This window comes from Limanda limanda, chromosome 20 (genome assembly GCF_963576545.1).
Source record: "Limanda limanda chromosome 20, fLimLim1.1, whole genome shotgun sequence".
Classification (NCBI taxonomy): domain Eukaryota; kingdom Metazoa; phylum Chordata; class Actinopteri; order Pleuronectiformes; family Pleuronectidae; genus Limanda; species Limanda limanda.
Window position 1 is genome coordinate 2,550,974 of NC_083655.1, and position 23,232 is coordinate 2,574,205.

The 23,232-nt window shown below is 41.9% G+C and overlaps 2 protein-coding genes across 2 annotated transcripts in view; one reads left to right on the forward strand and one right to left on the reverse strand.

The window, feature by feature from the left end:
* Positions 1-2,439: 2,439 nt before the first annotated feature.
* LOC133027230 (uncharacterized) lies at positions 2,440-17,136 on the reverse strand. The gene is made up of 7 exons (XM_061094262.1): positions 14,613-17,136; positions 14,290-14,407; positions 12,254-12,494; positions 10,801-10,856; positions 4,827-7,420; positions 4,497-4,614; positions 2,440-2,688 (listed from the first exon to the last, which is right to left on the reverse strand). Exons 1-7 carry the CDS (start codon positions 17,134-17,136, stop codon positions 2,445-2,447), a joined length of 5,895 nt encoding a protein of 1,964 aa, XP_060950245.1. The 3' UTR covers positions 2,440-2,444.
* Positions 17,137-20,216: 3,080 nt separating this feature from the next.
* cnksr2a (connector enhancer of kinase suppressor of Ras 2a) overlaps positions 20,217-23,232 on the forward strand; it is a 35,650-nt gene continuing 32,634 nt past the window's right edge. The window contains exon 1 of the mRNA XM_061093990.1: positions 20,217-20,280. Coding sequence (XP_060949973.1) covers positions 20,217-20,280 — 64 coding nt within the window. The remainder of the gene's footprint in view (positions 20,281-23,232) is intronic.

The following is a 23,232-nucleotide window of genomic DNA, read 5'->3' on the forward strand; positions in this document are numbered from 1 at the left end:
GCTCAATCAGCGTGTGTGTGTGCGTCTTCAACTGTGTGAAAGTGCGTGAATTCGACTCATCCACATGATCGTTCCAAGCACCGTAGCCACCACGTTGAAATTGCGTCGACGAACAGTCCGAGTTTTCACTGTGACTCCCTCCCAAGCACAGTCAGACAGCAAATGGTTTCCTCTACGGGTCTTTAATGAAGTCTTATTCTCCACATCAAACCGTGAAAACTAGATAATACACGGTAACAAAGACATAACAACGTTAGCTAGTTAACAACACAGTATCAATGATTACAATCAAGGTTAAAGTAAATAACAAACAGACAAAATACCTCGTTGGCTGCATGCTCTAACAAGGAATCTTCTTATCTTCTAAGAACTCCCAGACATGTGTGTGACCACCTCCGCTTGCTTCTCTGTGTCTCTCCCTCTCACAAGCAGCTCCGCCTCTAACAAGCAGCTCAGCAGAGGCGTCAAAATAAAAGTCTTATCTCTAATGACCCAATAATGCTATATACAAAAACAAAATATTCATTTGAAAACCTTTACAACATAAAGTAAAATAGTGGCAACAGTTACACCGGGTCTCCCACGATCTCTCTCTCTTTCCATCAACCTTCCAAGAAGGAAGGCTGCCGGCCTATCTTCCTGCATCCAGCTTCCAACTCATCTCTTCAAGGAAACCTCAGCTCAAATCAAGCTCTTCCAAACTCCTAGCAGCGACTCGATGTCCTGCAGGTAAGATTTAACCCGCATAACTGGGCTTAATAACTATACTAGGCTAAGCAAGACAGTTTATTTGATACTGTGTGCCGTTTATAAGTTTGATATGTGTTGTGATATTGTGGTTACAAGTTATTTGAAAGTTAATGTTAGTTATGCTCTTCACAGGATCTCTCTGACCCTTTCATTCTCTGACTTAACATTTACACAGACACACGCATATCTCTTCACCTAGTTATCTCCTCCCCTGCTACCTGTCGTAAAGCCACTTCAGAAGAAAAGGGGGGGGCTGCTATCTTTAGGGGGTCAGCGACCATCTTAGAAGCCCACAGAAAGGTGTTGCTCTTCTGGCAAGCCACCATTTTGAGAGCACCCTGATTTACATAGACAAACACACTCACATACACATCTTTGTTTAGTTAGTACGTTGTTAGTAATTTGTGTTTTTATACTTTATTATATTCATAATAAATGTTTTTCTTTCACAAATGTCCTTTCATTAATTTGCATTAGTGAATTTTGCCAACCTCTACACTGTCAAGAACTCCATAAACCTTCACTGCTCATTATATAATCTTTAATAGTAAATATTGAGATTTCTAATTGAACTAGATCTAAATGAGACTGATCCTTACAGACTGACTGTTGGTCCCTGTTACCAGGGTGGTGCCCCGTCGATTCTAAATTATAATTACAAATTGTATTATTCTTAATTGATAATTGTACTGTTTTTCATTAATAATTTCATTATTCCTTATTGATAACTTTATCGTTTTAATTAATAGTTGTATTATTTTTAATTAATAATTTTATTATTTTAATAATCATAATTTGTGATTATTAAGAATTAGCCAACATCAGGTCTATCTATTATTGCACAACACTATGTTTGTTTGGATCTTTTCTACATTCACAATGTCCGCACGAGTCACAACATGAAACAATTCCTTTTTAATCGATATAGAACATGTAACAAGAATTTAAAAGTTTGGCACAAAGTTACACAGCATAGTAAATTCTGTACAATCAAGTACACTTACTTTACATAGTTATAGTCTGAAATACGAAGTAATAAAATGACAAAAAAATATTTTTTCCCATTAACTGAAATTTTATTTATATATAAATGAATACATTTATTTAGGATAAATGTACATAAACAGACGGTGCCAAGAAAACAGTGACTTACTCAAAAGTATCTACATTTGGGAAATTTGTACTTGGCTACAACACTTGACTGAAAGTATTTACTTACTGCTGGTAAATAGGCAGACATTTGTTTATTGCCTCAAAGTACATCACAAGCTGAGGGGAATCTTTTTGCAATTATTAACTTATTGGCAGGAAGAAGTTATTTTGCTCACTTCCTCTTAGAGGTCAAGTGATGATCATACTGTAATAACATAAAAAGAAACTTCACCCCACAGCCCAGACACTTCCTCTCCTCTGCGGCCTTGGAGATACAGTAACAGACAATCTGTCAGATTTATAGACTTCTGAGCATGAGATGCAGACAAGGGGTAGAAAACAAGACTTGCACAGAAAAATATTTTTTTAAGGGTTACACAGCTCACAGGTTTATGGTTGATTCGTTAATTCATCAATTTTTGCTGATCAATGCAATATTTGGCCATAATTAGTAATGATAGCCCTCTCTGGATAGATTTATTCCATTTTTATTGTTAGAAAATAGCCTAATTAGAGGCCAAAATGACTCAAGAGTTTCCACTCTATCGCTGACTATCCACCACATTGAGGGGGAAGCACTCGTCCACTCGGTCCTGTCCGGTCCTCAGAGCCTGTCGCAGCTTCTCCCAGAACAGCTCGGTGTGGCCGGCGGCTTGAGGCCAGCTCAGGTAGGTCATCTTGTTCAGCAGTTTCTTCATGCGGTAGTAAGGAGACAGCTCGCCGGTGGGAATCTCCTCCAGGAAGACGAGGATCAGAACGTCCTTCTGCTCATCGAACAGGCGGAAACTAGACGGGAGGAACAAGGTTGGAGGGGAACTTACGAAGGCAAAACAGGAACTGCATGTAAAAGTGTTGTTATATCTGATTCTGAGGTCAACAACTACATGCCATGAAATCATGTAATTCCTGTAAATGAAACTAATTTAGGCTGGAGGCCTTGCCACTCGGGCATCGGACCCAGCCGCGGGTGGAGAGGCATCTGAATGCCGTCAGAGTCCGTGTTTTCAGTACTTAAAACCACACATATAGAATCTATCTATACCTCCATTATTATTATGTTAAGCTTTGATAACCATACATGTGTAGATTTTAATTCACTATCTGTATGGAGGACTAACATTATACTTCATGCATCACACGGTATGGAGGACCATACATGACTTAAAGGGGACATATTATGAAAATTCCACTTTTGTAGTGCTTCTACACGTTAATTTGGGTATCTGGCATGTCTACCGTCCCTAAAACTCTGGAAAAAAACAACTCCCACGATTTGTTGTGGTTCCTCTATGTCAGTTTTTATAAGCTAGAGTGAGTCGAATGGGAAAACACCAGATTGTGACCTCACAGTCTGTCTGCATGGCATAGCCCCCCCCCCCCGAGGGCGGAGATCTGGTGGAGCGTGTATGGTGTGACAGGGGGGGCGGGGCTGTGAGAGGGGGGGGGGGGCGGAGCACTCAAAACAGGACCATCTGAGGAGGGCTGTTTTAGACAGGGTAAAAAGGCTGCTGTTTTAAATGATCCTTGTGGTATTTTGACCAAAAAATGTTACAGACATTTCATTAAGACCCCAAAGAACCATATCAACTGTGGTGAAATGGCCATAATATGTCTCCTTTAAGTATAAATAAATAAATGAATGAATAAATACAGAAATAAATAAAAAAATTAAAAAGGAAATACAAAAATTAATACAGAAATAAATCAAAAAATAACAACAGAAATGTCTAAAAAAATGTTTTAAATATATTTGCACATTTATTTATTCCCTGATTTATATATTTCACGATTTCAGTGTCCTTATGCTAATGTGAAAGGCGGGCCTAGGCGCAGTCTCATGCAGGATTGAAAAAATAAATGTGTCAATAAATAAAAGTTGGAATAAATGTGGTAATAAGTTTATCACATTGATTCATTTATTTCTTTATCTTTTTCCACATTTATTTACTGAAACATTTATTTTTTGAAACATTTAAGTGTCTTTATGTAAATGAGGTAGGAGGTCCCAAACTCAGTCTCGAGCAGGATTGGTCAACTGAGCTATACACACGCACACACAGGCACCGGGTCTCCGCTCCCTTCACACACTCGCACAGAGACAGAAGGAGTGACTTGAGCTCGTCACCGCGAAGCAGCCGCTCAGTGACGTAGAACAGTGGAAACAGTGAAAACACCGAGTTTCTCTGGTCACATCTGCTCAGAGATCAGCTGCTTCATGGGCAGAGCAGAAGCTGCAGCTGGTTTGTACCGAGCTGGAGTTTCTGTTTCCTCCTCTCTGCTCTCTCCTTGTGCTCAGTAGAACACGAGACGTGACGCTCACAGTCAGGATTACTGCCTTGCTCATTAGCATAAGGACACTGAAATCGTGAAATATATAAATCAGGGAATAAATAAATGTGCAAATATATTTAAGAAGTTTATTTAGACATTTCTGTTGTTATTAACGTATATATTTATTTATTTCTGTATTAATTTCTGTATTTCCTTTTTTATTTATTTCTGTATTTATTTATTCATTTATTAATTAATTAATTAATTTATACTTAAGTCATGTATGGTCCTACATACACACGGTCTGGGAGCTGACACATTACCTGGCGACCTGCATCTCTCTGGAGCACCACTCACTCTCCAGGTACCTGCGGCTGATCACACAGATGGTCTTCCTGCTTCCATAGATGGCGTCTACGATGTTTTCCACGATGGGTTTGCCTGAGGATAGAAAAACTTAAATGATAATGCTGCTGATGATCCGTCCACTGTGATGGCCACATATTGGAGAAAGATTCTATGCCACCCTTGCTTCTAATTCACCATAAACTCATTCTCTTACGATCAGTATTTCAGAAGCTTCATTATCAGTTTATTACATTTTGAATCACACATTAAAGAGCGCCTGGAGCAAAGAGGGTGTAAAGTCTCACCTGGCATGAAATCTCGATGGTGCAGACACAGTTTCCAGCCCTGCTCTCCCTCCAGTTTGGGCAGCAGCTCTCTCATGATCCAGGGCTCGTCATTAGCGTTGTAGGAGACGAAGGCGTCGTACTGATTAGGAGGTGTCTTGTTTTTATGCTTTGTGTCGAAGAGCATAGCCAAGAAGAAGAAGTATGCATAGGCCAGGTGCCACCTCAGGAAATGGTAGATGAAGGACGCCAGCATAAACACGAGGATTGAACACGTGGTGGAGATAAACATGATGAATCCGGTGTCCACAGAGCAGAGACGAATGTCGAGTTCCAGGAGTTTCATGCCTTTAAGGTTCACTGGATAGTTGCACTTAAAGTTATAGGCGTCAAAAACCTGAGTTTGGTTGTTGTTTTGTACCCACTGGATGAACCAGGCGTTATCACAGTCACAGGTAAAACCGTTCCCTTGGAAATCTGCAAAAACTAGACTTGGCAAGGAGTTTATTATATCTTCACTGATAACTGAATATCCATTCTTTCTCGCCTGCACGAACTCCAGCTTGATAAGGTTGGCATCTGTTAGATAATCCAGAGACGTAAGACTTGTTCTGGAAATGTAAAGGCTTTTAAGGTTTGGAATCTGGGAAAACCAGTCTGGGGAGAGATCCTCAAGTTCATTAGAGCTGATGTCGAGCTTCCTCAGCTGTGGCGTGTAATCAAACATGTCTTTGTCCAAAGAGGAAAGGTGAATGTCTCTGATGTTGAATTCCAACAGATTGGTCAAACCTTGCAGTAAGTTACGAGGCAATAGAGATCCCCCCCTGCCGTGTTGGGTAGGCATAGCCAACTTCTCCAGAAGGGACAGCTGAGAAAACGGCGCCTGAAGCAAAGATGTACTATTGCGATATTTAATGTGATTGTCCCTCAGCTCCAAACTTCTCAAATTTATCAGATCATTGAAGACACCTTTGCTTACGTCGTTTTCTGTAATCTTATTTTTCTGTAGCAGGAGATCAGTGAGATTTGTCAATCCGACGAAACTCCCAATAGAAAGTTGAGATATTTGATTGTCATGCAATGATAAGTTCTGGAGGGACCACAAGCCGCTGAATTCCCCACGTTTAATGGCAGTGAGTTTATTTGTGTTTAAAAGCAGTTGTTTAAGATATGGCAGGGGACTTTTGAAAGCACCATTTAAATTGGACAAGCCATTGCTCTGCAGCTTTAGAACTTGTAATTGTTTCAAATCCTTGAAAACGCATTCTGGGAGAGCTGCGATTTGATTCTGATGAAGGTCTAGGTGTTTCAGTTTTGTCTGATTGGCAAAGTCATCACATCCAAGTTTGGTTATGTTGTTGGAGCTGAGATCCAACTTTGACAGATTTGATAGATTCCTTGTCGCGCGTGGAACCGATGAAAGTTTGTTGTTACTCAGACTCAAGATCATTAGACTGTGAAGAGATCTGAACGCATCGTCTTTGATGGCTTTGATCTTATTCTCTTTTAAATCGATCTCTTCTACATTGAAGCACAACTTGAACAAATCTGAACTAACATAAAAGAATTTGTTGCTGCGGAGCTGCAGCACGGACAGTGTTGGGACGGTGCAGGCAGTTTGAACTAGCACTGGGAGGTTTGTCTTCATATTATTGATCCTTAGAGATGTTAGTGAGGAGTTTACCATCCACAGCAATGTTTCCATGTCAGTTAAATTCATTCGAAGCCCACTAATATCAAGAGTAGACACTCGACTTAAGAAAGTCTTGTTACGCACGTCCCAGATCATCGCAGTCTTTGCAGGATCTCCGCCGATGTTGAACCAGGTGAGATTTGGAAAAACGTTTGCAGTGATCCGAAAATCTGTGATTCGATTCAGGGACAAGTTGAGGTTTTTAAGTACCAATGAGCTGTTGGTCAGTTGCTCTGAGTAAAAAGTGGTTGAACCGTTGCTTCTAAGATACAGTTCTCGCAGATTTGGCAGATGCTGTAATATTGATTTGACTTTCGTGATGTGCTTCAGTTTGTTTTTAGAAAAGTCCAAAAACTTTAAGCTTTTCAGGGGCTGGAAAGTGGTCTCTGCCACAGCTTGGATGCTGTTACTAGAGACTCTGAGCTCGCTGAGGTTGCTCAGACCGTGAAAAAGATCTGCTCCAAGTTCCGAAAGTTTGTTATTATTTAGATTTAACTTGTTCAGGGAAATCAGATTGGCAAAGGCACCGTCGTCTATCAGCGAAATTGAGTTGCGGTTGAGGTCAAGCTGTGTCAAACCTGGTAGATTTTCAAAATCCAACACGTGTACTCTTGAAATCTTGTTTGAAGACAAGTCAAAACCTTTCACCGCTGAGGGAATATCTCGAGGAACAGCTGTGAGTTTCACCTTTTTACATATGGCAATGTTGTAACTGATTTTGCAGGACTTCATTGCAAATCCTGAGATTGGAGCGAGCAAACTGCTGATATTCAGCAAAAAGAAATAAGAGATGAGTCGGACATTTTTTCTTCCTCCAGTTTCTGTTTCATGCTCTTTCACTCCAGGACCCATTTTTAAATCTTGTTTACAGAATGAAGTCTGTCCAATAGTTTCACTTCTTAGTCCAGTTGGTGATAAAACACTGAAAATGCAATAAAACAGACAAACCCATAATATTATAATAAAGGGAGTATAAACAAGTCTGATTCAATATATCTTGTGGAAATAGACACATAAGAGGAACAATGGTTTGATACTTACTGTGTCAAATAAAGAAGAAATTAATCAGCCATCTTAAATCCACCATCCAGTCTTATAGCTTAATTATCTTCACCCAAAAAATGTAATTGTCGATTAAAAATGAGGGTAAAAATGAGATCTCTTTCTGTCAAATATCCAGTGTGAAAGAGAGAAGTGTTTGTCTTGCTGTGCAGCTCAACACCTTTCCTCCGCCCTTCATCGCTTTTTATTTTCGATGGAGGCGTATTTTAGGAAGTGAAAATTGTTGGCAGGGTTGGACATCTGACCGCTGAAGTTTAGCATCCAATCAACAAAAAAATGAAACATGTTAAATTTGTAATTTTGGGGATACTTCATTCAGCGTCAGGTACTCTTATGCTTTTATTGTATCTATAAGTTAGGGTTAATTACCTTCTTTGAACATCGAGCTGTTTCTAAATTCTCTCCATTACTTTATACATGATCAAGAAAGAGTCTGTTCTTGAAAACCAACACTTCCCCTTTTCTCTGCTCTCCCTAACACAACTTTATGTAAAAAACATAAAGATGTGGTGCAGTAAGAAACATCTGTAGAGAGACTCAAAGGCTATGCTGAGCTGGGTCCTAGTTCAGGGGCTGCATCCTTTGGACCAGGCCGGATGATTTATGGTTCTGCCTTCATGGTTTATGTCCTTGTCTTCTTCTACTCCTTTGTAAACCGAGTCCTCTGATGATTGTGGAACAGTGTAACTTGTTGAAAGACCATAGTTTCCCTTATGAGTAATACGTGCTGTAGTAATATAGTAAATTTCAAAATTATGAAATGATGTCACAGGATGAAAATGTCCCTTCTTGTGAGCTGATGTTCATCACAACAGAGACTCAGCGATGATTCTAAATCACGACAAAAGTAGCAGTAATGTAAAATATTACAGATTTAAATCACAGCTTGCGAAGTAAGGTTTGGTCCTTTTGTTGTCACGGAATCAGAAAAGCCATCGGTTCACAGATGGCTCATTTGTTATGGGAAGTAATTTTATCCCCTCATTCCGGCCACCGGCCCTTCTCGTTTCTCCTTTTCACTTCCCTGTTTATGTAGGATTATTCATATGGTTGCTCACAGTTAATCCACATTAAATGAATAAATAAAGGAACTCATGCTTCAAACATTCATAAAATCTTGACTTCTGCATTTGGTTCCATTCTTTCTTCAATTTGTCCTTTTATGCTAAGCTAATCAGTAGCTAGTGATCTTGTTGCTGACTGCGTATGCAACTCGTGGACCTATGAGGTCACCGGGCCAATATAAGGCCAGGTGTGACTCCCTCCCAAGCACAGTCAGACAGCAAATGGTTTCCTCTACGGGTCTTTAATGAAGTCTTGTTCTCCACATCAAACCGTGAAAACTAGGTAATACACGGTAACAAAGACATAACATACAACGTTAGCTAGTTAACAACACAGTATCAATGATAACAATCAAGGTTAAAGTAAATAACAAACAGACAAAATACCTTGTTGGCTGCATGCTCTGAAAAGGAATCTTCTTAACTTCTAAAAACTCTTAAACATGTGTGTCACCACCTCTGCTTTATTCCCTGTGTGTCACCACCTCTGCTTGCTTCTCTGTGTCTCTCCCTCTCACAAGCACCTCCGCCTCTAACAAGCAGCTCAGCGGAGGCGTCAAAATAAAAGTCTTATCTCTAATAACACAATAATGCTATATACAAAAACAAAATATACATTTGAAAACCTTTACAACATAAAGTAATATAGTGGCAACAGTTACACCGGGTCTCCCCCGATCTCTCTCTCTTTCCATCAACCTTCCAAGAAGGAAGGCTGCCGGCCTATCTTCCTGCATCCAGCTTCCAACTCATCTCTTCAAGGAAACCTCCGCTCAAATCAAGCTCTTCCAAACTCCTAGCAGCGACTCGATGTCCTGCAGGTAAGATTCAACCCGCATAACTGGGCTTAATAACTATACTAGGCTAAGCAAGACAGTTTATTTGATACTGTGTGCGGTTTATAAGTTTGATATGTGTTGTGATATTGTGGTTACAAGTTATTTGAAAGTTAATGTTAGTTATGATCTTCACAGGATCTCTCTGACCCTTTCATTCTCTGACTTAACATTTACACAGACACACGCATATCTCTTCACCTAGTTATCTCCTCCCCCGCTACCTGTCGTAAAGCCACTTCAGAAGAAAAGGGGGGGCTGCTATCTTAAGGGGGTCAGCGACCATCTTAGAACCCCACAGAAAGGTGTTACGCCGGGTTTACACCGGGCGCTGAAGCGACGCGTAAGCGCAGCGCCATGCGTTAAATAACAGCTGACTCCCATCCACTCCCATGTTAATCCTTTGTGCCGGTCCCACCAGAGGCTGAAGTGCAGCGCTGCGCCAAGGCTGCCGAGCGCCGTGCAGCGATCGTTTCGGCGTCGAGTCTATTTTTTGCGCTTGACGTGAGCGTATCGCTGCAGGAAACACACTGAAAAATTATTTTAAACGATATTGATGACATATTTTATATGATATAAATGATCAAATATGCATCCCATAGTTTGTATTCCCCTTCTGTTGTCCTGGAGTTTTAATTTTACCAATTTTACCAATCACATTATCAAATGTCCCCCTCTGCCCATCCATACAGACACACAAGCAGTCATAAAGATAAAAAGAGAGAGAGGGGGGGGTCTACGTTTCCCATAGGCTTGAGTGGAGAATACGTAATTTACCCTCGACACCCGACATTGAACGGAGCAAACAGCGGAGAAGTTCTTAAAGATGGATGACATTAAATTAATAATTGAAGTGGAGAAGTAATACAGTGAGCTGTATGATCCTCGGCACATGTTGTATAAAGACAACATGTGCCGGGGCGGCTGTGGCTGAGGGGTAGAGTGGTCGTCCTCCAACCTTAGGGTCGGCGGTTCAATCCCCAGTCTGAACCATCTGCATGCCGAAATGTCCTTGGGCAAGATGCTGAACCCTAAATGGCCCCCCATAGAATAACAAAGTGCTGCAAGTAGATGCACTGTATGAATGTGTGTGTGAATGGGTGAATGTGAAACTGTACTGTAAAGCGCTTTGAGTGGTCTTCATCAGACTAGAAAAGCGCTATATAAATATAAATCCATTTACAACATTAAAAAGGACAAATGCTGGGACGCCGTTGCAGTTAATGACAAATATCAGCTGTTTGTGTGATCACGGAGAGGAGTCGCAGGATGACCGCCACGGCTTTAAGGGTGTCCGGTGTGACCAGCCAAGCGCTGGCGCGCTAGGGATTAGCGCTTACGCGTCCGGTGTAAACCCGGCGTTACTCTTCTGGCTAGCCACCATTTTGAGAGCACCCTGATTTACATAGACAAACACACTCACATACACATCTTTGTTTAGTTAGTACGTTGTTAGTAATTTGTGTTTTTATACTTTATCATATTCATAATAAATGTTATTCTTTCACAAATGTTCTTTCATTAATGATGCATACGTGAATTTTGCCAACCTCTACACTGTCAAGAACTCCATAACCTTCATTGTTCATTATATAATCTTTAATAGTAAATATTGAGGTTTCTAATTGAACTAGATCTAAATGAGACTGATCCTTACAGACTGACTGTTGGTCCCTGTTACCAGGGTGGTGCCCCGTCGATTCTAAATTTTAATTACAAATTGTATTATTCTTAATTTATAATTGTAATGTTTTTCATTAATAATTTCATTATTCTTAATGCTTACTTTATCGTTTTAATAAATAGTTGTATTATTTTTAATTAATAGTTTTATTATTTGAATAATCATAATTTGTGATTATTAAGAATTAGCCAACATCAGGTCTATCTATTATTGCACAACACTATGTTTGTTTGGATCTTTTCTACATTCACAATGTCCGCACGAGTCACAACATGAAACAATTCCTTTTTAATCGATATAGAACATGTAACAAGAATTTAAAAGTTTGGCACAAAGTTACACAGCATAGTAAATTCTGTACAATCAAGTACACTTACTTTACATAGTTATAGTCTGAAATATGAAGTAATAAAATGACATAAAAAAATATTTGTTCCCATTAACTGACATTTTATTTATATATAAATGAATACATTTATTTAGGATAAATGTACATAAACAGACGGTGCCAAGAAAACAGTGACTTACTCAAAAGTATCTACATTTGGGAAATTTGTACTTGGCTACAACACTTGACTGAAAGTATTTACTTACTGCTGGTAAATAGGCAGACATTTGTTTATTGCCTCAAAGTACATCACAAGCTGAGGGGAATCTTTTTGCAATTATTAACTTATTGGCAGGAAGAAGTTATTTTGCTCACTTCCTCTTAGAGGTCAAGTGATGATCATACTGTAATAACATAAAAGATACTTCACCCCACAGCCCCGACACTTCCTCTCCTCTGCGGCCTTGGAGATACAGTAACAGACAATCTGTCAGATTTATAGACTTCTGAGCATGAGATGCAGACAAGGGGTAGAAAACAAGACTTGCACAGAAAAATGCTTTTTTAAGGGTTACATAGCTCACAGGTTTATGGTTGATTCGTTAATTCATCAATTTTTGCTGATCAATGCAATATTTGGCCATAATTAGTAATGATAGCCCTCTCTGGATAGATTTATTCCATTTTTATTGTTAGAAAATAGCCTAATTAGAGGCCAAAATGACTCAAACCAGTCAATTATAGTGGCTGGAAACCTGAACCAGTGAGAGTTTCCACTCTATCGCTGACTATCCACCACATTGAGGGGGAAGCGCTCGTCCACTCGGTCCTGTCCGGTCCTCAGAGCCTGTCGCAGCTTCTCCCAGAACAGCTCGGTGTGGCCGGCGGCTCGAGGCCAGCTCAGGTAGGTCATCTTGTTCAGCAGTTTCTTCATGCGGTAGTAAGGAGACAGCTCGCCAATGGGAATCTCCTCCAGGAAGACGAGGATCAGAACGTCCTTCTGCTCATCGAACAGGCGGAAACTAGACGGGAGGAACAAGGTTGGAGGGAAACTTACGAAGGCAAAACAGGAACTGCATGTGAAAGTGTTGTTATATCTGATTCTGAGGTCGACAACTACATGCTATGAAATCATGTTATTCCTGTAAATTAAACTAATTTAGGCTGGAGGCCTTGCCACTCGGGCATTGGACCCAGCCGCGGGTGGAGAGGCATCTGAATGCCGTCAGAGTCCGTGTTTTCAGTACTTAAAACCACACATATAGAATCTATCTATACCTCCATTATTATTATGTTAAGCTTTGATAACCATACATGTGTAGATTTGAATTCACTATCTGTATGGAGGACTAACATTATACTTCATGCATCACACGGTATGGAGGACCATACATGACTTAAAGGGGACATATTATGAAAATTCCACTTTTGTAGTGCTTCTACACGTTAATTTTGGTATCTGGCATGTCTACCGTCCCAAACACTCTGGAAAAAAACAACTCCCGCGATTTGTTGTGGTTCCTCTTGGTCAGAAACTATAACCTAGAGTGAGTCGAATGGGAAAACACCAGATTGTGACCTCACAGTCTGTCTGCATGGCATAGCCCCCCCCCCCCCCCCCGGAGGCGGAGATCTGGTGGGGCGGGGCTGTGAGAGGGGGGGGGGGGGGGGGCGGAGCACTCAAAACAGGACCATCTGAGGAGGGCTGTTTTAGACAGGGTAAAAAGGCTGCTGTTTTAAATGATCCTTGTGGTATTTTGACCAAAAAATGTTACAGACATTTCATTAAGACCCCAAAGAACCATATCAACTGTGGTGAAATGGCCATAATATGTCTCCTTTAAGTATAAATAAATAAATGAATGAATAAATACAGAAATAAATAAAAAAATTAAAAAGGAAATACAAAAATTAATACAGAAATAAATCAAAAAATAACCACAGAAATGTCTAAAAAAATGTTTTAAATATATTTGCACATTTATTTATTCCCTGATTTATATATTTCACGATTTCAGTGTCCTTATGCTAATGTGAAAGGCGGGCCTAGGCGCAGTCTCATGCAGGATTGAAAAAATAAATGTTTCAATAAATAAAAGTTGGAATAAATGTGGTAATAAGTTTAACACATTGATTCATTTATTTCTTTATCTTTTTCCACATTTATTTACTGAAACATTTATTTTTTGAAACATTTAAGTGTCTTTATGTAAATGAGGTAGGAGGTCCCAAACTCAGTCTCGAGCAGGATTGGTCAACTGAGCTATACACACGCACACACAGGCACCGGGTCTCCGCTCCCTTCACACACTCGCACAGAGACAGAAGGAGTGACTTGAGCTCGTCACCGCGAAGCAGCCGCTCAGTGACGTAGAACAGTGGAAACAGTGAAAACACCGAGTTTCTCTGGTCACATCTGCTCAGAGATCAGCTGCTTCATGGGCAGAGCAGAAGCTGCAGCTTGTTTGTACCGAGCTGGAGTTTCTGTTTCCTCCTCTCTGCTCTCTCCTTGTGCTCAGTAGAACACGAGACGTGACGCTCACAGTCAGGATTACTGCCTTGCTCATTAGCATAAGGACACTGAAATCGTGAAATATATAAATCAGGGAATAAATAAATGTGCAAATATATTTAAGAAGTTTATTTAGACATTTCTGTTGTTATTAACGTATTTATTTATTTATTTCTGTATTAATTTCTGTATTTCCTTTTTTATTTATTTCTGTATTTATTCATTCATTTATTAATTAATTAATTAATTTATACTTAAGTCATGTATGGTCCTACATACACACGGTCTGGGAGCTGACACATTACCTGGCGACCTGCATCTCTCTGGAGCACCACTCACTCTCCAGGTACCTGCGGCTGATCACACAAATGGTCTTCCTGCTTCCATAGATGGCGTCTACGATGTTTTCCACGATGGGTTTACCTGAGGATGGGAAAACTTAAATGTTAATGCTGCTGATGATCCGTGCACTGTGATGGCCACATATTGGAGAAAGATTCTATGCCACCCTTGCTTCTAATTCACCATAAACTCATTCTCTTACGATCAGTATTTCAGATGCTTCATTATCAGTTTATTACATTTTGAATCACACATTAAAGAGCGCAAAGAGGGTGTAAAGTCTCACCTGGCATGAAATCTCGATGGTGCAGACACAGTTTCCAGCCCTGCTCTCCCTCCAGTTTGGGCAGCAGCTCTCTCATGATCCAGGGCTCGTCATTAGCGTTGTAGGAGACGAAGGCGTCGTACTGATTAGGAGGTGTCTTGTTTTTATGCTTTGTGTCGAAGAGCATAGCCAAGAAGAAGTAGTATGCATAGGCCAGGTGCCACCTCAGGAAATGGTAGGTGAAGGACGCCAGCATAAACACGAGGATTGAACACGTGGTGGAGATAAACATGATGAATCCGGTGTCCACGGAGCAGAGACGAATGTCAAGGTCCAGGAGTTTCATGCCTTTAAGGTTCACGGGAAGGTTGCACTTGAAGTTATAGGCGTCAAAAACCTGAGTTTGGTTGTTGTTTTGTATCCACTGGATGAACCAGGCGTTACCACAGTCACAGGTAAAACCGTTCCCTTGGAAATCTGCAAAAACTAGACTTGGCAAGGAGTTTATTATATCTTCACTGATAACTGAATATCCATTCTTTCTCGCCTGCACGAACTCCAGCTTGGTAAGGTTGGCATCTGTTAGATAGTCCAGAGACGTAAGACTTGTTCTGGAAATATAAAGGCTTTTAAGGTTTGGAATCTGGGAAAACCAGTCTGGGGAGAGATCCTCAAGTTCATTAGAGCTGATGTCGAGGTTCGTCAGCTGTGGCGTGTAATTAAACATGTCTTTGTGCAAAGAGAAAAGGTGAATGTCCCTGATGTTGAAATCCAACAGATTGGTCAAACCTTGCAGTAAGTTACGAGGCAATCGAGATCCCCCCCTGCCATGTTGGGTAGGCATAGCCAACTTCTCCAGAAGGGACAGCTGAGAAAACGGCGCCTGAAGCAAAGATTTAGTATCGCTATATTTAATGAGATTGTTCCTCAGCTCCAAATTTCTCAAATTTATCAGATCATTGAAGACACCTTTGCTTAAGTTGGTTTTTTTAATCAGATTTTTCTGTAGCACGAGATCTGTGAGGTTTGTCAATCCGACGAAACTCCCAATAGAAAGTTGAGATATTAGATTGTCATGCAATGATAAGTTCTGGAGGGGCCACAACCCGCTGAATTCCCCAGGTGTAATGGCAGTGAGATAATTTGTGTTTAAAAGCAGTTTCTTAAGATTTGGCAGGGGACTTTTGAAAGCACCATTTAAATTGAACAAGCCGTTGCTCTGCAGCTTTAGACCTTGTAATTGTTTCAAATCCTTGAAAACGCATTCTGGGAGAGCTGCGATTTGATTCTGATGAAGGTCTAGGTGTTTTAGCTTTGTCTGATTGGCAAAGTCATCACATCCAAGTTTGGTTATGTTGTTGGAGCTGAGATCCAACTTTGACAGATTTGATAGATTCCTTGTCGCGCATGGAACCGATGAAAGTTTGTTGTTACTCAGACTCAAGATCTTTAGACTGTGAAGAGATCTGAACGCATCGTCTTTGATGGCTTTGATCTTATTCTCTTTTAAATCGATCTCTTCTACATTGAAGCACAACTTGAACAAATGTGAACTAACATAAAAGAATTTGTTGCGGCGGAGCTGCAGCACGGACAGTGTTGGGACGGTGCAGGCAGTTTGAACTAGCACTGTGAAGTTTGTCTTCATATTATTGATCCTTAGAGATGTTAGTGATGAGTTTACCATCCACAGCAATGTTTTCATGTCAGTTAAATTCATTCGAAGCCCACTAATATCAAGAGTAGACACTCGACTGAAGAAAGTCTTGTTACGCACGTCCCAGATCATCGCAGTCTCTGCAGGATCTCCGCCGATGTTGAACCAGGTGAGATTTGGAAAAACGTTTGCAGTGATCCGAAAATCTGTGATTCGATTCAGGGACAAGTCGAGGTTTTTAAGTACCAAGGAGCTGTTGGTCAGTTGCTCTGAGTAAAAAGTGGTAAAACCGTTGCTTCTTAGATGCAGTTTTCGCAGATTTGGCAGATGCTGTAATATTGATTTGACTTTCGTGATGTGTTTCAGTTTGTTGACAGAAAAGTCCAAAAACTTTAAGCTTTTCAGGGGCTGGAAAGTGGTCTCTGCCACAGCTTGGATGCTGTTACTAGAGACTCTGAGCTCGGTGAGGTTGCTCAAACCGTGAAAAAGATCTGCTCCAAGTTCCGAAAGTTTGTTATTATTTAGTTTTAACTTGTTCAGGGAAATCAGATTGGCAAAGGCACCGTCGTCTATCTGCGAAATGGAGTTGCCGTTGAGGTCCAGCTGTGTCAAACCTGGTAGATTTTCAAAATCCAACACGTGTACTCTTGAAATCCTGTTTGCAGACAATTCAAAACGTATCACCGCTGAGGGAATATCTAGAGGAACAGCTGTGAGTTTCAACTTGTTACATATGGCAATGTTGTAACTGATTTTGCAGGACTTCATTGCAAATCCTGAGATTGGAGCGGGCAAACTGCTGATATTCAGCAAAAAGAAAAAAGAGATGAGTCGGACATTTTTTCTTCCTCCAGTTTCTGTTTCATGCTCTTTCACTCCAGGACCCATTTTTAAATGTTGTTTACAGAATGAAGTCTGTCCAATAGTTCCACTTCTTAGTCCAGTTGATGATAAAACACTGAAAATGCAATAAAACAGAAAAACTCATAATATTATAATAAAGGGAGTATAAACAAGTCTGATTCAATATATCTTGTGGAAATAGACACATAAGAGGAACAATGGTTTGATACTTACTGTGTCAAATAAAGAAGAAATTAATCAGCCATCTTAAATCCACCATCCAGTCTTGTAGCTTAATTATCTTCACCCAAAAAAATGTAATTGTCAATTAAAAATTAGGATAAAAATTAGATCTCTTTCTGTCAAATATCCAGTGTGAATGAGAGAAGTGTTTGTCTTGCTGTGCAGCTCAACACCTTTCCTCCGCCATTCATATCTTTTTATTTTCGATGGAGGCGTTTTTTAGGTAGTGAAAGTTGTTAGCAGGGTTCGACATCTTACCACTGAAGTTCAGCATTCACTCAACAAAAACAGGAAACAAGTTAAATTTGTAGTTTTGTTGATACTTCATTCAGGGTCATGTACTCTTATGCTTTTATTGTATCTATAAGTTAGTGTTAATTACCTTCTTTGAACATAGAGCTGTTTCTGAATTCTCTCCCTTACTTTCTTACATGTTCAAGAAGACTTGAAAACCAACACTTTCCCTTTCTTTGCTGCTTTACTGACACTGTCCCTTCAGACAGCAAATACATGGACTTCTGAGATTTGTCACTGTGCAACTTTATGTAAACAACATAAAAATGTGGTGCGGTAAGAAACAGATGTAGAGAGACTCAAAGGCTACGCTGAGCTGGGTCCCAGTTCAGGGCCTGCATCCTTCGGAGGCTGCATCTGAAGACCGAACTAGGCTGCTCCTTTTCGAACAGTTCTTCAAAATCAGTGGTCACATGGCTTCTGCTACAGTAAGGGCGGAACAAGGTATTGATAGTAGGAAATCTTGTGTGGGCCGGCCATTCTTGTTTCTCCTTTTCACATCCCAGTTCATGTACAATTATTCATATGGGGTTAAACTGGGGACATGTTTTAAACCTCTCGTCTCTAGTTCCTAGTTTATATCCTTGACCACAGAGGACGGCCGACACATCTCAACTTCCTCCCATTGTCCAGAAATGCAGCCAACATATCCTGTATTCGAATGTTGCCATAAAAGGCCAAACTTCTGATGTGCTCTGAACACATGATCCCACCAATCATTACGTTTCCAGCTGTAGCAGAGCTTGAACATCATCGGTTTCCCTTTTCACCAGCAGAGGTCACAGTTGGGAAAGGAAACGCAAACCAGCCTCCCTCCGTCGACTGGATAACAGCCTCTATAGTGTGTGTGTGTGTGTGTGTGTGTGTGTGTGTGTGTGTGTGTGTGTGTGCATACATCCACCTACAGAGGAGATGACGCAGCAGTGAATCAGATCACTAGAAACCAGATCTGATTTTTATCTCCAGTGATACTTGTTTCTTCCGTTTGTTGCAGCTAAACTGTGTCTGCAGTGAACTTGTGTGACTTCGTTTCAGCCTGTTTGAAATGTGACTGGAATACATGCACACACACACACATACACACACACACACACACACACACACACACACACACACACATATTGGTATACAACATGTCGTCTTTCAATAATGGGACGAACTTAGAATCCCTGTTGGGCCTTGGCAGAGGTATGAGCTCTACTGAGGGACATTCTCGTTCATTTGTTTGTGTCATTGTGAACAAGATTACACAAAAACTACTGCATGGATTTCCATGGAATTAGGTGAAAGGATGGAACTAAAACCAAGAAAGAACCCATTGAATTTTGGGGTAAATCCTGAAAATATTTGAACCGCTGTCTTTAATATTATGAGACGGGGTTTCACGGATTCCACTGTGAATATTCCAACAGATCTTGATGAAAACATCAGGTCTGATACTTGTGAGTCTGTGTTTTGGTGCAGCTCAATTGAATTGAAGGGGACTGCAGGGCCTGTAGTCTCAACTTCATCCTATTTTGATCTGGAATTGAATCAGCCGGACGAACAAAACTCTCCCGACCTGGACTTTAGGCTCCCTCCATCACTGCGAGCTAATGAGATGTAAATGCAGATAAATGATCTGATGGAGTGGAGGTGTGGGAGGTGGAGAGGTTGGCTGAGGAATGAAGTTTCCACACACAGCGGAAAGTGAGTCCATACATCATGTGGACGTGTTCCCAGGGGTGATGCTCAATTCAATTTGAAAGTTTGATGTTTGCAAATCATTAAAATCTAAAATAACACCTCTCTCTCTCTCTCTCTCTCCCCCTGTGTAACACACACACTCACACACTTCCTCTCTCTGTCACACACACACCTTCCTTATTAAACATCTTCTGAGAACATATCTTCCCTCATATCTCCACGGTTCTGTCGTCTCCCAGAGGGAATGCACTGATGTGTAGTGTGCGTGGAGCCACCCACTGGGTGCACGGTATAATCATATCTGGAGAGAGAGAGAGAGGGAGAGATAGGGAAAGAAGGAGGGAGGGAGAGAGAGAGGGAGAGAGAGAGAGGTGCAGTCGTATATGTGGAGTCCAGTCTGACTTATCCACAGTGCTCTCCACTGCTGCTGCTGCCGGTGACGGACACACACCTACACACACTCCTCTCCATCTCTGTCGCACACGCACACACACACGCACACACCGGGAAGCCAGGATCGGGCTGATGCACTAAAGAGAGAGAGAGAGAGAGAGAGAGAGAGAGAGAGAGAGGGAGAGAGAGAGAGAGAGGCGACACATGTCAGACGGGATCGCGCAGGGGAATGAACCGGATTCCTCTGCACACTCGTTAACGGGACACGACACCGGACCGTGCCGGGCGCCACGGGGGGTCCGGACCGGGATAGTGTGAGGGGAGGGCTGGGGGTGAGGGTGGTGGAAGGGGGGGGACAGAAGGAGTCACCTGGCTGCAGATAGAGGGAGGAGGGGAGGGAGGCAGGCAGGGAGGGGTCCTGGGGAGGTGTGTGCCCGCCTCACGGAGCTCTGTTCTCGGCTTGGCGACGCCGCTTGTGCGCAAAGGAGACTCCGGGTAAAGTTTCCTCGATGGCGCTGGTGATGGAGCCGGTGAGCAAGTGGAGCACCAGCCAGGTGGTGGACTGGATGAAAGGTACACACACACACACACACACACACACACACACACACACACACACACACACACACACACACACACACACACACATCCCTAATTAATTAATTACACTCCTGGATGCACACACACACACTGAGTGATCGTGACAATAATGAAGACAGAGGCGATGTTATGTTGCGTGGGAGCTGTGTGTGTGTGTGTGTGTGTGTGTGTGTGTGTGTGTGTGTGTGTGTGTGTGTGTGTGTCCGTGCATCATCCAGGCACCTGATGATCACTGGTGATGATGATGGTGATGTAATGTGAAAGTAGCCTGAGGAGAATCAGCCGAACTTCAATGCTGGGTGCAGGGGTGGCTGCAGGAACTTTAGATTTGGGGGCCACAGATTCAAAAGGGGGGTTGGGGGGGGGGGGGTCACATTTGGCAAACAAGTAAAAAATATGGTAAAGCTCAGATTTTAAATGAAAAAACTAATGGGTACATCTATGAAGTGACAGTTGTGTCGTCAAGTACGACAGTGTGCTGGAGGATTAACGGACTATTAAGGGATTTTATCGACTTGGTATTGCAGTACCGCCAGGAACCAGCACAGAAGGTGGCGGTAATGCTGTTGGTGGCCACCTGCCGATAAACCAACCATAGAAGAAGTGCTCCTGTGACATACAACTCAGATTGACACATCATTAACTAATTAGCCTCGCTTTACGAATAACTCGTACGTACACATTAGAGGCTTCATCCAAAATGCTGTTGACTCATTGTGAATGGCGTGATGTCATATGTTGTGGTTCCGCCGTACCATCCAATCAAATCGTGTTTAAACCAACAAGTTTAATTGACAGCCAATCAGCTCACATAGATACTGAAGGTGAGGCAGCTGGTTGACCTGGTGTGTGTTGGTGAGTTTGAGGATTTTATTTCCCGTGTACTTCTCTTTAGTTTTGTATCGATAGCTAGCATGCATGTTGGCATGAAAGTCAGCCATGTTGTGTGTTCCCAGCAGGAAACTGTGAGTGTTGTCGTCATGATGATCGCACTGGCACCAAGCGTTGGCCACTCCCACTTTGTTCCACACCAACACCAAGTGTTAAATGTTATACATTAAGACTTAAGACGGCGCAAGATACCTTGTGTCATGGCATTGTTTGTGTTATTTTGTTATTTTGCTGTAATTGGGCATCACTTTGTAAAGGCTGCATTATGCTACTACGAATCCGTTAGGGACGGACGAACGGACAGATCGGACGGACACTTTTTAATTTATACCTCTCCGTGTTGAAAACAATTCACCGCCAGAACAGTAGGTGGCGCAACGGAAGACAAGCTTGGAGAAGCCTACCTCACAAGTAATCAGAAGAAGTCCACGCTGTTTATTTACTTACTCCCTACTTTCCTCACACACAGTGTAGCTACGATGGCAACTAAATAAAATAAAGTGACACCGAGCAGGTCAAAATGCTGATGTTATCGTTTCTTAGCGCAGCGGTTCCCCGGTCTTGTTTCCGAACTGTGTTGCTAATCCCACAGCTTGAAGCTCCGTGTAGCTTGAAGCTAGACGGAGCCAGCTAGCTCCCCCCCAGCTTCTACACACAGTCAGCAGGGACTCCCGACACTAACTACTACCCAGTGTTTGCTTCTAACCTGACGGTATTATAGAAACAGTGTCATGATAGAAGTGGAATTATTATTCCACTTCAATTATTAATTAAAAGTCGTGACGGCGGGTTTTTGCACCGTTACCACCGCAGTTAGCATGGTGGCTAGCCCGCTAGCCTAGCCCGCTAGCACCGTTTTGAAAGCTCGTTATAACCGTATGTGATCGTGCACACATGCCGTCAGTGCTCTAACGAGCCACCGGTAGCCGGACAACTCCGCTGGCTTAACACACACGTCACATTAATCGTAGAATCGTAGTTGTGTTTGTGTTTAGTGTGAAGCAGGAAGTTTGAGGTCCGGAAATGTGAAATCCGGAAATGACGTCATACGGAAATGATGTCGTTCGCGGACCAATCACAGCCAAGGTCTGTCCGTGGGGTCTCCGAAATAAACACCGACAGTTAGAAAAATCAGAGGTGCACGAAAAGCTGTCCGAGGCGCTCGGAGAGGGCGTTCCACGGCGGATAGGGCGGTCCTATCTGTCCGTGTCCGAAAAAACGGACAAGTATAAAGGAGCCTTAATAGTGTGTGGCATTTTGTCACTGTCCAACAAGAAATGTTAACACCGCCTGAACATCCTCTTAAACTAGGAGCTCATCTTCTATTGTTGCCCCCCCCCCCTCGTGATGCAGCCTTTGCTTGTTTACACTGAACTAAACAGAGCTGGCATGATGCCGCCCCCGTGTGTGATTTTACAAATCGTGCTGGAATCAGAGGCGTGACATGGAACATCGGTGTCTGTTTGGTTTTGTGACTACCTCTGCTGCTGGTTCAAAGTCTGAACAATGCCCCCAAATTCTTTATTTGCGAGATTCCCCCCTTGAACAGCGATCCTCTCACTTTCACACCCTGGGATCGGGGGGGGGGGCACCAGGGAGCCGGGCTTCTCCTCTGACTGAGAAAAGAGGCTTTGAGCATGAAACGACTGACAAACTAGGATTGAGGTAAATTTCCTCATCTTTTTAGTCTTAAAGCTTCTTGTGAGATTCTGAAAAATGCTCATTCCTGTCATCTTAAGAGTGATAAGTGAGTAAGGAGCAACAAATCAATATAAAATACACAAAAAGCCTAAATTACTATATTAATATTTTACAAATCGTGACAGAGCTACCCAAATACATTATGCTGCTAGACAATGCATTTTTTATATCTTTACTGTGGTTAATGGTCCAACGTAGACGATACGACACACCAATCAATCACGTACCACTCATAAAACATTTTCAGTTTGACTTGTTGCCAACATAATTTGAAAGACCTGTATGTTGGCTCATCCCAGCGTCGGTATCCGCCAGGCTTCCCCCGGGCACACC